Source organism: Rhinichthys klamathensis, unplaced genomic scaffold (assembly GCF_029890125.1).
Source record: "Rhinichthys klamathensis goyatoka isolate OS25496 unplaced genomic scaffold, OSU_Roscu_1.1 h1tg000050l_1, whole genome shotgun sequence".
Lineage (NCBI taxonomy): Eukaryota > Metazoa > Chordata > Actinopteri > Cypriniformes > Leuciscidae > Rhinichthys > Rhinichthys klamathensis.
Genome location: NW_026606596.1, coordinates 211,524 through 226,263, shown reverse-complemented (window position 1 = coordinate 226,263; position 14,740 = coordinate 211,524). Strand labels below are relative to the sequence as shown.

Genomic DNA, 14,740 nt, shown 5'->3' with positions numbered 1-14,740 from the left:
TGGTGTTTCATAAAGTACCAAGCTGTCATGTAAACACTATGGTATGTGATATATATAAATATTATTTGCTTATTTTATACTATTAGATCACACACACACATATATATATATATTATTTTTAACACACATCATGGACGTGATTTACAGTACATATTTAACTTAAAGATGAGTTAATATCTCTAAAATAGAAAGTAAGAGGAAAGAAGAATGATATTTTACAACTTGAACAAAGGTCCATAAATGTGCCCGCTAGTTGAAGTTATAACAACTGACTTTCCTGCGAGGGGGTAGAGTACACGTGGTCCTGCCTCCCACTGGGAGACACAAAGGGAGATGATGGGGTCGAACTGTGACTCACACGAGTCTCTGAGATACAAGACAAAACAGCCATCAGAAACAAATCACGAGAACTTCATAAAGACCTTTATCGCAGCGCTCGTCCAGTAAGTAACGGTCTTTAGCAGCTTCGAATGAGCCGGCGATGTGGGTCATCTGTCATTCATTAGAGACAAGTAAAAACTTACAGCTCCATAAATTTATATTGAACATTTTCATCACGGTTTTATGTATCCTTTCCATATTTCTGATGGACTGACAGCTCCATAAGGAAAGGGTGACTTCACAAGAGTGGGATTGAATTAACATCAGGTCCTCTTTAAATAGTTATACCCTTCACCCTCTGCTGGACAACAGCGAGAACTAAATGTGTGGTGTCCTTTATCATTTAATCAAAACTCGGTGGATCAAACAGTCAGTGATGTTCAGAAAACGTACAGATTTATCAAAACAAATTTGGTTGTGAAAGTAAATGTGTTAAACGCACTAAATGATGATGAATGGGGAAAATGTTCAGGTTATATTTCACCTTAAAAAGGAGAGAAAATAAGACTTTATATTTTGCATAAACAAAGTAGTCGTCGTAGTTTTTTGTGAGATTATTTTCACAACATTTAAGCTCATTTTCCTCCTCCTCATACTGAATACTGTGTAAAACCACCCTGTTCAGACCTTTAAAAAAATATCAGGAGTAAATAAGTTCAATACAACTAATGCCACCATGATACTTGTTTACACAACAATTTAAATAATATCATTATCAATTTTTTGTACATTGCAGCAGATCTCAAACTTGTTTTGCGGAAAAAAATTAAAATTAAACAAAAAAAACTAAAGATGAAAAAGTTCACTGTGACCACAAGATGCATTAAGTCACATTCAAATGTAAAATTATTATGATAATGAATTTGCAATGTAAGCATCAAAGGTTTTTAACTGTCATGAAAATAACTGGTTTTATTTCTTTATGCAAAGTGTAATCTGGATGACCCAGATATTTCTGACAGTTTTCATAAGATTCACCTAGATATATCAGAATCTGCACTAAAACTGTATTTACTTCCAGCAATGTATGTGTTCACGCTCAATAATTAACTACTATAGTATTCGAAAGTATAGAGAGCGATGACATATATCATATACGCAGAGCGTATTATATGAATGGATACGTGCATTTGCTTTGTCACAAAAGACAAACAGGAAAACATGACAACGCCTTCACAGGCTAAAAAGAAAGAATTATTACTCTAGAAAAGAGAAATCCATATGTTGAAAATCCAAAAATGCCCCCTCTAGTAGTTTCAGGCCACAACAGGTAACAAGTCTATTAATTTCTTAAACACAATGTGGAGTAAAAATGTGTAGGTCTCAGATGACATCTGGACTATTTAGTAACAAAGCAGGGCCAAAAACTCACAGTGGTCTATGGCGCCATCTTCTGGACATTGTGTAGAGTTGAAGGAAAACACAAAACAAAATTAAGTTCTATCTATAATGTATTAGATATGTCTGTTTTAAAATGTTCTATATCTTAAAATCTAAATCTGTTTATTTTCAGCTTTAATATGTAATAAATACATAACCAGCAACTAAAAAATTATATTTGTTTGTAATGTTAAATGAATTTAGAGGGAATTAATTTAAATGAATTAACAGTATAATAAATAATATAAAATATGAACAAATATGCATTCATTTTTTATGCACAAACACACATATCTGTTCTATTATTACATGTACACAAAACTGATAATATTTGCCATAATCCACCATTATCCATTTAAATTAGTGCTAGATTATAGCAATACTAGTCTTAAAATAAGTAGAAACAATTTCAACCAATAAAAATCAAATACCGGACAACAACAAACAAACACACATATCCGACAATAGTGTTGACATAATGAATATCCCTAATGTAGATGTATAATAAATATATAACTTTAGCTCACAGTTAAAGTCTATGCATGACTAGCTTAATTTATCAGTTCCTAGTAAACCTCAATGAATCCGAGGGGTCACTGGGTTCGTCTGTTACATAACCAACCACACGGTGTCGCTTCAGTTCTAGCAGATAACAAGAAACACAACATGCCAACCCGTAAAAAAAACAAGAAGTCACTAAACCTTCTCAGATTACATTTAGGACAGGAAAGTTCTTTTTCCAGAGGAAGTTTCTAGTACATTCTTTTCAGCACTTGAATCCAGAGACGGTGCCAACTGAAACAGCAACTGTAGCGTAGCGCGCGTGTGACGCAGAGGGATATTCACAGTTAGTGAGCCCTCCCTAAAACCCACCAGATGTTTGAAGCATCTGTCTGTGGCCGTTCCAGCACCTGTATGTCAGACAGAAGCTGAACGTAGACATTTTTGCGATAGAAGATTAAAAAAGCGGCGACGGAGCAAGGCGAAGGGAAAAACACAAGGTGCTGCTGAGTGAGAAGAGAACAACAACAAGAAGAAGACAGAGAGAGGGGCGTGTCCTCAGCTAAACCGCTGGTCAACGGGTTCGTTCATTCCAATAGCCTCGTAAAATGACAACCGATCCTAAACACGAATTGCCATTCTGACAGACACACACACACAACACGAAACATCACCCGTTATCGACTCTGATCAACACACTTGCAGACCCCAAGCATTGCTGTGAAACCATCACACGCACGTGGATTCTCTTTCAGACTGAACAACATAGACATTGCTTACAGGCGCATATGCAACAAGGAAGCAATGTAAGGGTTACACAACCACTTGCACAAGAAAAACACCTTTAGAAAGCCTTTAGGAAGATGCAACCTGAAATACATGCATGCAGCAGCTCCTATAAAATAAAATAAAAACTATTATAAAACAAATTTGCAAGGCACAGACATGTTGCAGGTGGTTCTTACCAGACGAAGAAGCTGTGCACGCTGGTTCCCAGTCCATCAGGACAGAAAACACAAACTTTCTTCATATGTGAAGGGTACACCGACACATCTGAAGCAGGCAACTACATGTGGGAGAGAGTGAAAGACAAATGAGAACGGAGCAGAGAGGTAGCTACATGGGAAGAGAAAGAGAAGTGCGACACAGCAGAAAAGGGGAGAGGGAAATAGAGAGAGTGAGAGAGAGGAGCACCTCAGTGTGAGTTCTTGCTGTTGCAGAGAGGAGTGGTCGGAGCTGTAGGGTACCAGAGTTCAAAGCACTGAGAGAATAAGAGTGTTATTCTGCTACAGCCAGCCAAGTCTTACACAACACCAACCAGGGGCAGCAAGTTCCTTCTGCCTATCTCTCCCTCCCTCGCTCTCATTCACCAACTCGCTCACAGATTCCCTATTCTTTCCATTTCATCTATTTCTGTTTCACTTATGTGGTTGCTCTTTCCCTCAGCTTTTTCTTCATCACTTCCCAACAAAAATGAGATTTCTTTTAGATCTCTTTTTTTCTCTGCAGATTACATACATTACAAATTGTGTATAGGGATGGTTTGACCCAAAAATGAAAATTCTGTCATCATTTACTCCACCTCATACCCCTGTATGCATTTCTTTCTTTTTTTTTGCAAAACACACAAAAAAGATATTTTGGAGAGCATTGGGAACCAAACAACATCAGAGCCCATTGACTTTGATATTAAACCAAACAAAGACCCATGTTTCTCAAACCATCTTCTTTTATGTTCCACAGAAAAATAAAATCATACAGTTTTGGAACGACACGAGGAAGGTGAGTAAATGATGACAGGATTTTCATTTTGCTTCTTAGATTTGTCTGTGGAGTTTCAGAAGAGAATAATTTCCCAAATTGTGCTCAGACTTGCCACGACACCAAATATATTCTTCCCAATATATATTATTTGAATCACATTCATTTTATAGCTGTACTCTTGCTGCGTGTCAACAATTGTGTGTAATTTATTGCTACTAAGGAATTTTAGGAGAAACATCTGAGACGAATCCAGTAATTGGCTATGAAAGAGCAAGTTCTACGCTGTAAAATGTTCCTCTGGGTCTCTCCATCTCCTGCTGGTGAAGAGGGCAGGTTGTTTTGCAGTTCTAGTGAAACTTGCAGGTTTATATTATGGAACTATTGAAGGGTTTCTGGAAAGGGGCTAGAGATCTGCATCACTGGAATTCCAGGAAAGTAAAACAAAACGGTCTCATTCCCCACTTCATGTGACATTAAGTTGTAAGTGTAGACCTTTCAAAGCCATTACAGCGTGCTGGTTAGCTTTTGTGGCTATTGTAAATGTAAGGGATTAAACACAGCATGCACAGTAGGATTTTGGTGAAGATTTGGTTTGGATTTAAGGTCACAGCTGGGTTAAGGTGTTTGGCCACTGGCCCTGCTGAATTTGTATTTAAAGGGATAGTCCACCCAAAAATGAAAACTGTAATCATTTACTCACTCCCCAATTGTTTCAAACCAGTATGAATTTCTTCTGTGGAACACAATATTGTTTTGGACCCCACTGACTTTCATTATATGGACAAAACAGTTGAAGCATTCTTTAGAATATCTTCTTTTGTGTTAGGAAGTAATACAGGAATAACATAATGGTGAGTAAAAGATGCTAGAATGTTCATTTTTGGGTGAACTATCCCTTTAAGGATTTGAATACATATAGGGTTTTTTATGTGTGATGTTTTGCCAGATGCAGAAACTGTTTATACAAGTATGATATAAAATTTGCAAAGTCATCATTCATAAATTACCTGTGTCAGGTTTAGCAATAATTAGAGTTTATGTGGAAGAGATGGAGATGTCAAGGCATGTTTTTGTGTTGAGCTAGAGAGGGCATTACGCAACCACACAAAAAAAAACAAGAATACAAATACAAATCTTTAAAATAACTGCATCATAAATGAGGGTTTTAATGCAATCAAATCCATGCACAAAGTGATCCAAGATCAAAACCAGCTCATCGTCGTTTCTAAAAGACTTGACAAGACTGAAGTCTAAAAATAGATATAAAGATTTTATAATTGTTACATAACAGTAGGCTCAGCTTCAACTTCTCATGTGCTGCCTGAAGAGAGACTGCAGTAAAGAGGAGAAAACAAGGCCGTAACCACGGTACACATTTGTAAACAAATAAATAGATGATTTACAATTATGCAATAGCATAATGACAACAAAGTAAACTAGATGCGGACATCTAAAGTCTTTAAAAGACAGTACAGGTCGTAGCTGTGACCTAACACATTATGCGTATGCTCAATGCTATTCCAAACCTGTATGGATTTCTTTCTGCTGCTGAACACAAAAGATGATATTTTGATATTATAAAGATTATATATTATTTATACTGTGGAAGTCAATGGGGCCCATCAACTGTTTGGTTACTGACATTCTCCAAAATATCTTTTGTGTTCAGCAGAAGAAAAACATTTATACAGGTTTGGAACAACTTGAGAGTGAGTAAATGATAACAGAATTTTAATTTTTGGGAGAACTATCCCTTTAACTCCATTAGGTTACCAACAAAAGTCAATTTAAAAGTCTGATCACATTTAAAAATGTTGGCCAACATTGGCACTATTTCACTGTAGAACTATCCCTTTTCATATTAAAAATGAGCTGTGGACAAATGGGAACTTGTTCAGGGGAGTGGAGCATCCGTTGGCCTATTTTGCAGCAGTCATTTGCGTCAATTGGGTGCTGCAGTTTTGGAAAAGCCAAAGTCAGACGCCTGGTCCGGGAATGTCAGACTTAGTCATATTAGAATCATTTCCACGTCAGTCTTACGAGTCATAGCATTTCGCCCTGACTAAACGCTCCCACACATGCTGAGAGGCGACTTGAGTTTCTCGTATGAAAAAAGATGGGTTTTTCCATGTAAACTTGCCAGTTAAAGCACAATTAAAGCTGCACATTATCAGCCCCTGCAAAAAGTAGTCAGTTTGAAGATGGTGGGCTGAAAAAAGCGATTTTCTGTATTAGTTAATGCAAAAAGTAAATATAATTCAATATTTAAAAAAATGTCATGCTCATCGCACTATGTAAACATTAAAGTGGTGAACTTGAACAGTATGTGCTCTTGAAGTGCACGTAGAGCACACACTCTATCACATTCAGCTGTGTGGGAGGAAACCGCTCAGAGGCCCCTAGTTCTAAGTGTTTAACTACTGGTATTACATACCCGAGGCTGTTTCGCAAGAGCAGCCTTCCTCTAACCTAAGCTTTTTCAAGCCTCTTCTGCAGAACTGAAACAAAATATATTAAAATAATCTCAGGGGGTTTTAATAAACCCAGACCATCTTGGCAAAGACTCTAACTTACAGTTAGATGTCATTCTTAATTTGTGAGAACCACTGCAAGTGTTTTTATTGGATTAAGATGTGGCTTTAAGATGTAAAAGACACTGTTAATGGTTATTCTTAAATCTTTTGGAGGCAGAAAGAATCAAGTTTTTTTCTATCTATTTCATTTATATTTCTTTTTTGGAATTTGACCTCTTGAGCAACTTCGTCAACATGAATGTCTGTAGCAGGATGTACAGCAGCAGGAGGATCAAAACCTCTTCGTATCCATGGTTTCTACTGCTTGTACATTTGTTGTATGCACACATAAGAGGGGATTCTGTTAATTTGCTGTCTGAAAAAAAAGTGTATATACACGCTAACATTCAAAAGTGACAATACATTAGCAATATTTCAAAATATTCTATTTTAAATAAATGCTGTTCTTTTGAACTTTCTATTAATCAAAGAATCCTGGAAAAAAATGTATCACGCGTCTCTACAAAAATATCAAGCAGTTTTCAACATTGATACTAATAAGAAATGTTCCTTGAGCACCAAAGCAGCATATTAGAATGATTTCTGAACAATCCTGTGACACTGAAGACTGGAGAAATGAGGCTGAAAATTCAGCTTTTCCATCACAGACATTTTAAAAAATATATTCCAATTTTACTTTTATTTTATATTCTAATAATCAAATAAATGCAGCTTTGGTAAGCATGATATTCTTTCATTAACATTCGACCCCAAACTATAGATAGATAGATAGATAGATAGATAGATAGATAGATAGATAGATAGATAGATAGATAGATAGATAGATAGATAGATAGATAGATAGATAGATAGATAGATAGATAGATAGATAGATAGATAGATAGATAGATGCAGGATGCAGTATAATGTATTTACACTGAAAATTGCCTTATAAAAGGAAAAGTGTGCACATTTCTGTTATAGTGAGGTCAATGAGTACATTAGAAGAAAGCCTGCAAGGCTGACCTGTCTTTCCAGAGCTCTGATTATGTTGGTCCCACAGTCCCACTCTTCTTCAACGAATCTTTAACTCTGTCCCATTTTCAGACATCTCATTATAGACATTCATGCACCTGAGGGACAGAAAATCACAATATTTAAAATGTCTTTAGGCCCACACAGAGAAAGACAGAAAAGGGAAGTATCTGCATTCACAGTCTTGCCTGTTCTCTCGTATTCTCTTTCTCTGATCATTTTAGTGGCTGAGGTTCTTTTCTGTGTTTTGCAAATTACTGTAACCCAATCAGACCTGTGCATGACCCAGTGACACAACCATCTGCACTGCCAGAATCATCATGGATGCCAAGACAAGAGTGCAACCCACATTTTGTAAAGCTAAAAAATAATATAAAAAAGCCTGTTCATTTCAATATTTTTTTTTAAACTGGGACCTAAACATCCCATCATTTAAATGACAGTTCACCTAAAAATGAATAGTCTGCCATCATTTACTCACCCTCATGTCATTCAAAATCTGTGACTTACTTAAGTCCAGTGATTATACTTTATAAAGTTATGGATTTTTCTTACAAAAACACATTGCTTCAGAAGGCCTTTATTAACCCCCTTGGAGCCGTATGGATTACTTTTATGATGAACGGATGCGCTTTTTTGGGATTCAAAATCCAGGGCACCATTCACTCCCATTATAAAGCTTGGAAGAGCAAGGATATTTTTTTTATATAACTCTGATTGTGTTTCGCTGAAAGAAGTCATATACACAGATGGCTTAAGGGTGAGTAAATTATGGGATAATTTTCATTTTTGGGAACTAATCCTTTAAGTTTGAAAGATTGCATGTGACAAACTCACAGGAAGGATGAGTATTTGTGCACCTACCGATACCCTAGTCTAGTGAGATATCACAAGCACTAAATAGGCCAGTGGCATGACAGTCTATATAAAGACTCTCATTTCAGTTACCAACCACACAAAAAACCCTGAGGCCCACCACAAATGCACTGAAAATAATTCAAGTACTGCAGGGTGTTGACATCACACAAACAAAAAGTTTTTATTGCCATCACAGCGGAAGGTACTGCACTTTGCTGTGAAAACGCTTGATGCTGGTTTTCTTCTTGGACCAGATCTTTTCACATCTCTTTCTTTTGTCTTTCAAAACATTCAGTAGGCCTACTTGTTCTTGATTCTCAAATTTCAAAGTGCAGCAACACAAAAACACAGACCCATCCTTCAAATTCCCTGCTGAAATGCATGCCTAACATAATGTAATGCGCATTTGTAATTGTATTCATTTTTGTATTCTTTACAATTACGGATTTCACATAGTGCCTTCACCCAGGATGGATAACCTTCACAGCTGGTGTCAAACCAGCAGATGAACAGCAACCTGGATAAACAACAACAAAAAGAGCCAGCAGGTATAAGACGATCTTAAATGTCAGAATCAAGAACATTTTGTCCATAATGTCTTACACAATCCTGAGCACACCTGCTCTCCCAATGCTACACTAAGGGTGCAAAACCATGAGAGGCTAGGCCAAAAAACAGTGTCTGGTTTGAAAGCTTCACTGTCTTAAATTAGGTTGGGCCTCTGGGGTTCAAAAGAGTAAAGAATGGAAAGTACCCGGATGAGAGATTGGAACCTAATTGTGGGAGTATGGTAGATAGTCAGCTGTTACAGCATCCACACATAGCTAACCCATGCCATGATGCTCAAAAATGCTGTCTATGTAGGCAGGTTACTAGATTTTGTGACATAATCACTCTTACAATGTCAAATGTCATGGGCATAAATAAGCATCAAGACAATAAAGTTACACATTTAGGTTAGCCTAGTCAGTAAAATGATGGTTGACTATTTCCGTTCTAAAATCAAAGGTCCCTGAAAAAGATGTGTGAAATTAAGGTGCCCGCATTATAATATTCATTAATAAGGATAAAATACACATTATACAAACCTGACTGAATATGTCCCGCCTTTCCGCGGTTTCTTTAAACTCCAACTCGTGACGTCATCAATAAGCGTCGGCTTGAGAGAAGCGGCCCGTGTAGTTTGCTGGAAACTTCAGGTTTCTGAATCATTTTGATTGCTGGTGAGTCCGATTTCAAGTGGTCCTAAATAAATGTATTCTGAATAGGCTCAACAACACTTGTTAGTTTAATTTAGATGGTCGTTTAAATGAACACGTTTTAAATACTAGATTCCAGCCGACTAGATTGCCAGCATGATTTGCCATGGACGAATGACATTAGAGACATTTACTTGTGCACAGGGATTTGTTTGATAGAATATTAGTAACACAAATTATATTAATCTTCATTTGATTCAGTGGGTGTTATAACATATATTTTACCAAAATTACTATCGTTACCATAGTTTCCTCTAAAATACCACAGTAACAGTTATTGTAACTAAAAAAAAAAACCAATTGATTTTCCATACACTGTTTTCAGAATCTTTCTCATATAGTATCATTTTATATGCTCTTTGTACTTTTTCAATTGCACCTCAATGCTAATATAATCGATTCATGTCATACTGGCTTCTTATTACGTCAGATGTGACTATTAGTATATTTAGTATTATTTACATATGTGATCGAGCCATGAATTATTTGATTCTGTGCATTTTATACCATTCCCTTAAAATGGTAAACAACTAAAAAATAAACCCTTTAGTAACAGTTTTAGCTACAAATATAAATAATATTTATAATACACATATAATAAATTAATAATTGTTTTCAGAATCTATCTGTCATTTAAAGTAATTTTATATGCCATTGGTTAATAACGGCTTTATCTAGTAACATTAACCCTATGGTTACCATGATAATTTTGTGTAAGGGTTAAACAGTTTCCTGTCCATCCTGGTATTGTTCAACTGATCAGGGTTGATATGGGATTTAGAAAGTAATAAGTAATGCAATACTTTTATGAGAGAGTAATCAGTACAGTAATTTAATTACTCTGACTTTTTTTTTTAAAGTAATGTACCTAACACTGCTAATCACTTTATTTCATCAGGCATGATGATGGATTCTCTGTATGGGCCTGTTGCTCTGGGTATACTGGCAGGTGTGGGCTGTGGGCTCTGCCTCGGATGGCACCTCAGTGGGCGTTTTGGCAGATCGTCCCGCAGCATGATGGCGGCTTTAGGAAACAGCGCCGGTGTTGGCAGCGAGGCCAGTGTGATGGGCGAGAGCGGAGAGTTCAAAATGATCCTGGTGGTCCGAACTGATCTGAAGATGGGCAAAGGTAAAGCGGCGGCACAGTGCTCTCACGCTGCTGTGTCCGCCTACAAGCAGGTCCAGCGCAGGAACCCAGAGCTCCTGAAACAGTGGGAGTACTGCGGCCAGCCCAAAGTGGTGGTCAAGGCTCCAGACGAGGACTGTCTGCTGGAGCTGCTGACCCACGCCAAAGAGGTCGGACTTCCCGTCAGTTTAATCCAAGATGCTGGAAGAACCCAAATTGCACCAGGGTCTCGGACAGTTCTTGGCGTGGGACCTGGTCCGGCTGATCTTGTTGACAAAGTGACAGGACACTTGAAACTATACTGAATAACACTATTCAAATAAGATGGGACAAAACTGGGGCAGTTTTGACCAATTCTTAGACATTATAGTTTTTATACGGTCAGATTGAGTGGAGAACTTGAATTAAAAGGGTTAAAATGACACATTGATTTATAGGTTTAACCATTTATTTTAAGTAAACAGTTTACCCATTCCATCATTGAACATACGAGTACATTTGTTTTGTCATAAGTTTATGTACAGAAAATTAGTTATTTGGGAATCTCATTTTTATCATATTAATCACCCCCCTCATACCCAATGGAATAAAGGACTTTTGTTTGTTAAACTTTGGTGCAAAAATGACCTGTTCCTTTTTCAGTTGCACAATGCTAATATGACCTGCGGGGATTTGGATTTAAAACACTGGATTTTTGACAAACTGGCTGCTTATTAAATCAGACGTATTAACATTTTTATTTACATGTGTGATCAAGCCATGAATTCCCACTTTAAAGCTTAATTTATGTTATGCATGTCTGAATCAAACTGTCCAGTGAGTATGAAGGGGGAGGAATTACAAAAAAAATACATGGCACATGAAACTCTGTTTAGACCATATTTTTCTTGATGAACAAGAAGCCTTTATTTATATGGTAATCTGGAGGGGGGGAAAGAAGGGGAGGGGGGGAAAGAAGGGGGGGGGGGGGGAATCTCATTCTCTGTGCACAATCAGATCTCTACAATTTACGTGTATATTTACGATTAATCTCAACTCAGTGAAAACTGAGTACAGGACACACAGGGAGTTTAAATCTTTCTTAAACCAAATTACCATTTGTGAGTTCTCTTCTGTACAAATAAAGGGTAAATTGAGTTTCGGAACAACTGGCAGGATAAACTGGCTTTCTAGTCTCACTTCGCTGCCTTACAGTGACCTAAACATCACAACAATAGCATACACGCATACGCACACACACGCTGCAGCACAGAGAGGTAAGGTTAGTAAAATACACAGGTGTGAAGAGCCGCATATATATTTATATATATTTTAATCATTACCCCTCCTCAAACAGATGGTCCCACACAATGAGCACGATACTGCACAACAAAAGTTTGTTTTTCATATGGAAAACCTGCATAGGTCAGAGAAAAAGTTTGACGTTGCCGTATGAATGTGTCTTCATACATTTAAAACAACCTTTTTTTTAATATATATATTTATCGAGAGCTACACAACCGCATTGAATTACTGGTGTTGAGTAGTGTTTGTTTGTGGAGGCGGTAGTCACATTTTCCTCGATTTTATTTTCTTTCCTGGAATATACAAGTTAAATGCAGACAGACTGAACAAGCTGCTCACACACATCAAAATGATACATTAGTTGTTTTTCCTCTGACTACGGAGTGCAAATCAGATTTTCTGTCTTATTTTAATTAAACTGACTTGCTTCTCCCACAAGTCTCCTCATTGTAGACACCCCCTCTAAATTGACAGATAAAATAGACAGGAAATTAAATCTAGTAGATATTTGGAATGTGAAAAAAAAATAATTCTCAATGAAATCTTTGACAATATAGAAATAAAGTCCTTCATGATGGCATAAAGAAAACACAATAAACAAAAACGATCATTTAAAAAAAAAAAGGTAAAGTAAAAGAATAACATTTGCTCAAATCCCCCGTTGTGAGCACAAAGTAAGAGTCGGACCGGTGGAGGACTGAGGGAGAGAGATCCACGGGGATTGCTGGACCGAACCAAGCGGCAGCAGGAAGAGGGACGAGCGGGAAATGGGGAGGTCCTTACATGCCGTAACCGAAACCTGGCTGGGCCTGAGGAGCCTGTGGGTAGCCAGGCGCTGCTGTGTACCCGTAGCCGTAAGCCTGCTGCGGGGGGACGGCCACACTGGGGCCTGCTGTCAGCATGAGCTGAGGTGTGCCTGAGGAATGGGAGATAGTGAGAAAATGTATTAAAAATTTATTTGAAAAAATATAAATAGCTTCCATTGCAATGTGCTTTCATTGTTTTACCATAAACAATGGGTTGAGTTTCCGTCGCCTGCTCCTCCTCTTTCCTCAAAGACTCGCAGGTCTCCAGCTTGTCCACCTAAGAACATGAGAGAAATAAGTCTTCAGTCTGTGTGTGTTCATTTCTGTTGAGGACTAGGAATAACTCATCAAAAATCAATAATAAGACAGATTAATAGTCACTCAAAAAGTATACAATTTACTAATATAGTTATAATTAATAATAATTAAACTTATTTAATAATTATAATGCTATGAGTTGTAACGCTTAATACATCTTTTCAAAATGACAAAGATTTAAAAAACGTTAGTCAAATTTACTCACATTTTTATTTTTAAATTTAGTGATGTGATGTCTATTTTATTTTATGTTATAATAATAATTATACGAATATAATTTAAAGTATTTAAATGTTAATAAATTACATTTGAAAGTGACCGCTTCGTCGATCAGGGTTGGGTTTCCCAAAAGCATCGTAAGCTTAAGTTGATCGTAGAACAATTGCCACCAATGGTCTCTACGATCAACTTAGGCTTACGATGCTTTTGGGAAACGCAGTCCAGGACAGTTCAACCTCAAAATCCTCAAATTCGCCTCAAACCTCAAATTCGCAACCCGTAAATAAACTTCACACATTTTATGTTATATTATGGAGACAGCATAATCTGAAATTATAGTTTGTAAGCAGATACGCAACACTAACAGGTTGCTAAATTGATGGTATTGTTTTGTACAGTCTATGGATGCCACAAGCTTTGATAGAATATCTGTTGGAAACGAGACAAAATACGTTGTTTGTTTTCCTAAGTTACAGACAGTTGGTGTCTGTTGTTTTTATTGAGTTAAAGCCGGTGAGATTGAGTTCACTCAGTCTCTGTCTTTTGTTTTGCTAACAGAAACTAACGTTTAGTGTACTTGCGTGGGTAACGTTATTTCAAAAGTCTGAGTGTTTACAGAAGACAGTTTAAATTAGCGATAAATCTGCGTGCAGCATTGATGTAATGGTAATTCTAATACTCTTACAATAATGCCGAAAGTAAAAACAAAAACAACAAAAAAACATTACTATTCTGAAACATCTTTTGTAAGCGTGTTTGAGGAGGTGGTTGGTTGTCTCCTGTCGTCGCCCGATTAGGGGTCCGGCTCGAACATATAAGGCCGGATAACATTTCCCTCAGCAATGTCCATCATTACAGGTGTTTTATAAACCTTACTCGTGAGCATCACCAAGCCACAGCAGGCTACAGCATACGTGACCCTAGTTACCTGTGGTTGGCCTGGCCGTGCGTCACGCAGAAAACAACAGGCCAATCAGACGAGAGGCTCATGAATATTAATTAGACAGGCCAAAATCAACCTGTTTTTAGCAGAGCAGATGGTTTTTGGTACTTATACCGCGAATATATATTCTTAAGGCCATCAAAACCTAAAATTAATAATTATATAATAAATTTTATTAATACATTTATTAAATAAATGTAATAATGATACTATAAAGTATGTTAATAAAATCACATTCAAAGTGAAAAATAGATATTTAAAAAGGTTTCATTTGAGTTTAAGATTTAAATAAAAATGATTTTTATTTTTGATACATTGATAATTGATGTCTTTAAATTATATTAGTATAATTT

The 14,740-nt window shown here is 36.9% G+C and overlaps 2 protein-coding genes across 4 annotated transcripts in view; one reads left to right on the top strand and one right to left on the bottom strand.

Annotated features, from left to right (window-relative positions):
* The window catches only part of ptrh2 (peptidyl-tRNA hydrolase 2), a 69,304-nt gene extending 57,809 nt beyond the window's left edge, over window positions 1-11,495 (top strand). Inside the window, exons 1-2 of one of the 3 annotated variants that reach the window (XM_056247633.1) lie at window positions 8,923-8,980; window positions 10,590-11,495. In XM_056247633.1, coding sequence (XP_056103608.1) covers window positions 8,938-8,980; window positions 10,590-11,122 — 576 coding nt within the window. In that variant the 5' untranslated portion in view covers window positions 8,923-8,937 and the 3' untranslated portion in view covers window positions 11,123-11,495. Of the gene's footprint in view, window positions 1-8,922; window positions 8,981-9,582; window positions 9,656-10,589 lie in introns of those variants that run through there. The other 2 variants (XM_056247634.1, XM_056247635.1) reach the window with 2 other exon arrangements.
* A 617-nt stretch (window positions 11,496-12,112) lies between these two features.
* The window catches only part of cltca (clathrin, heavy chain a (Hc)), a 35,761-nt gene continuing 33,133 nt past the window's right edge, over window positions 12,113-14,740 (bottom strand). The window contains exons 30-31 of the mRNA XM_056247636.1: window positions 13,109-13,184; window positions 12,113-13,017 (exon numbers count right to left, since the gene is read on the bottom strand). Of these exons, the coding sequence (XP_056103611.1) occupies window positions 12,881-13,017; window positions 13,109-13,184 (213 nt within the window). The 3' untranslated portion in view covers window positions 12,113-12,880. The remainder of the gene's footprint in view (window positions 13,018-13,108; window positions 13,185-14,740) is intronic.